The sequence below is a fragment of the Pygoscelis adeliae genome, unplaced genomic scaffold, assembly GCF_000699105.1.
Source record: "Pygoscelis adeliae isolate BGI_AS28 unplaced genomic scaffold, ASM69910v1 Scaffold67, whole genome shotgun sequence".
In the NCBI taxonomy this organism is placed as follows: domain Eukaryota; kingdom Metazoa; phylum Chordata; class Aves; order Sphenisciformes; family Spheniscidae; genus Pygoscelis; species Pygoscelis adeliae.
This window is the reverse complement of record NW_008825271.1, coordinates 6,677,885-6,680,078: the sequence shown is the minus strand read 5'-3', so window position 1 is coordinate 6,680,078 and position 2,194 is coordinate 6,677,885. Positions and strand designations below refer to the sequence as shown.

At 44.3% G+C, this 2,194-nt stretch overlaps 1 protein-coding gene across 1 annotated transcript in view; it reads right to left on the bottom strand.

The window, feature by feature from the left end:
- The window catches only part of LOC103921823 (monocarboxylate transporter 2-like), a 39,645-nt gene that overhangs the window by 7,300 nt on the left and 30,151 nt on the right, over positions 1–2,194 (bottom strand). Inside the window, exon 5 of the mRNA XM_009329849.1 lies at positions 2,040–2,183. Within this exon, the coding sequence (XP_009328124.1) occupies positions 2,040–2,183 (144 nt within the window). The remainder of the gene's footprint in view (positions 1–2,039; positions 2,184–2,194) is intronic.

Here is a 2,194-nt window from a genome sequence, read left to right as displayed (position 1 = left end):
AGAGTGTCATGTTTACAGGTTGCTTTACAGTCATTGCAAATCGCCTTTACAGAAGTCTCTCTCCTCGTACAGTAACGCTTCCTCAGCTGCGTGATGAGCAGGCAGCTTCATAATTGCCCTTGAATGCTTCCATGTTAGGTCTGACCAGCGAAAGCACTTCAAGCATAATTAGAGGCATCAAGCATGTTAGCAGGATTACAAGCATCTTCCCTTCTCTGTCAAAATAATATTCCTTCCCCAGCACAAACACACACCGTGCCTGGAAATGATGGGTTATTAGCTAAGACCTCATCCATACAGCTGCCCTCATTCAGCAAGCAGGAGGAAAAGACATACACAACAACAAATGTGCTTTGCTCTGAGGAAACATCACGGCATTAAAGACAAGGAGATACGGGGGCAGTTTGCCCCTGTACCCTGTTGCTGGCATGAGGGTTACATGTGTGCATTGAGCACAGCTCATACTATCAGCTCTCTGGGGTGGGCAATGGACCAGATTTGCAAAGATATTCAGGGACCCAAAAAGAGCAGGGTCTTCATAAATCCTAGGCCCATTGGAGTTAGGCACAAAATTCCCTCCTGGCACATTTTTAGACAAGCACCATCACAAATAGGAGTTGGTGCCTTCCTACAGCACTGTTCCTTGCCTGAGCCCTTCCACTCACCAAAACACATATATTTTTAGCAAAGGATTTATGGTTTCCATGTGCTAATCCAGCATTAGTTAACTTGCTAGAAGACGTTTGTTTAGCAGGGAATGATGCAAGCTCATGCATCAATAAATATTGAATTTATCCATGGGAGACATTACTTATTTTTATTTCTCATTGCTTTGTTTCTGGAATCTCTTTCAAGGAATCTGCAAAATTTATTTATTCAGTAATAACACAGTTTCATCTAAACTACAGTGACTCTCCTTAGAAAGAGTAAGGTTTAAGACAGGGAGTCCTACATGGGGATATATTCACTACCGTACAGATTTAGTAAAGCAATACTGGTGTAGCAGAACAGGGTGACAAACTTCCTGTCCCAATTTACTTTGCTAGTGGCTGGTTTTATTGATTTTAAACGTTGAGCTTGCACTTTTCATGTTCAGAAAGCAGCAACACTTAATGTGGCTGCAAAGACATAGGGAACATTCATTAAAACACACACCTTGCAACCTCAAAAGCCAATTTTGAACTCATTGTGTCATGTTTTCAGGCAGATGTCCTAGCTGCGCTGGAAGAAACATTGGCTGTACCTTAGCCAAAATATCCGAACAAAAATGCTTATGAATAAGCACCTATACTCACACAGGTGGAGAACTCCAACCCACCTACCTTTAAAAGCAATAACCCAGCACCTGCAGGCTTTAAAGATGCTAGACTGAGCCTATGCCTTCTCCTGTTTGAGTTTCCAATATGGAAATTCGTATTTCAATACAGACAATTCGAACTGTAACTTCAATAAGGAAATATAGTTTTATTTTTTTCTCAATAGGGAGAATATCACGTATTTTCAATCAACTCAGTAACTACTCAAGTAGTTATTATTCTCAGATAAAGAACCTCCTAACCTCACAAGCAGGCAAAGGGCAAGTAAACTAAAGCAAACCCCTGAAATCTCATTTCATATAGAGGGAAGATAACACACAGTAATATAGGAACACAGGTGCTTTCTTCATAGTCGCACTTATATCTTGAAGGGCTTGCCTCGCCCAGGGCAGAGCGCAGTCAACCTGTGTTCGCTTCAGTGGGAGCTGAGGGCACTGATGGCCATCCTCACCGTTGCCTCTGGCCGAGAGCACTCATCTGTAAAAAGCACATCCCCTGCTAAGATCCCACACGCGATGTTCAGCCAGGAACACGGCGCTTAGCAGGGGATATGCTTTTTGCTGAAGCTCATCTGGAGCAGCTGACAAGCGAGGGCCCCTGTCCCACCAACTTTTTATCTCACCAGGTTCCCACTGTGTTTGGCTGAGGTGTCCAAGGGTTGGGTGCCCAAGCCAGCAGAAGAGAACCTCAAGTGCGGGTGGAAAGGAGACGCTTTCTTCTTACCTGTGATGAAGCCCACACAGATGTAGAGCTGCAGGATGCTGGTGCAGAAGGCAGCTGAGACCATCCCGATGCCACACAGCAGGCCTCCAAGTATAACCACAGGTCGGCTGCCATAGCGGTTTACTAAAATACTGCTAATGGGACCTGGGGAAAGA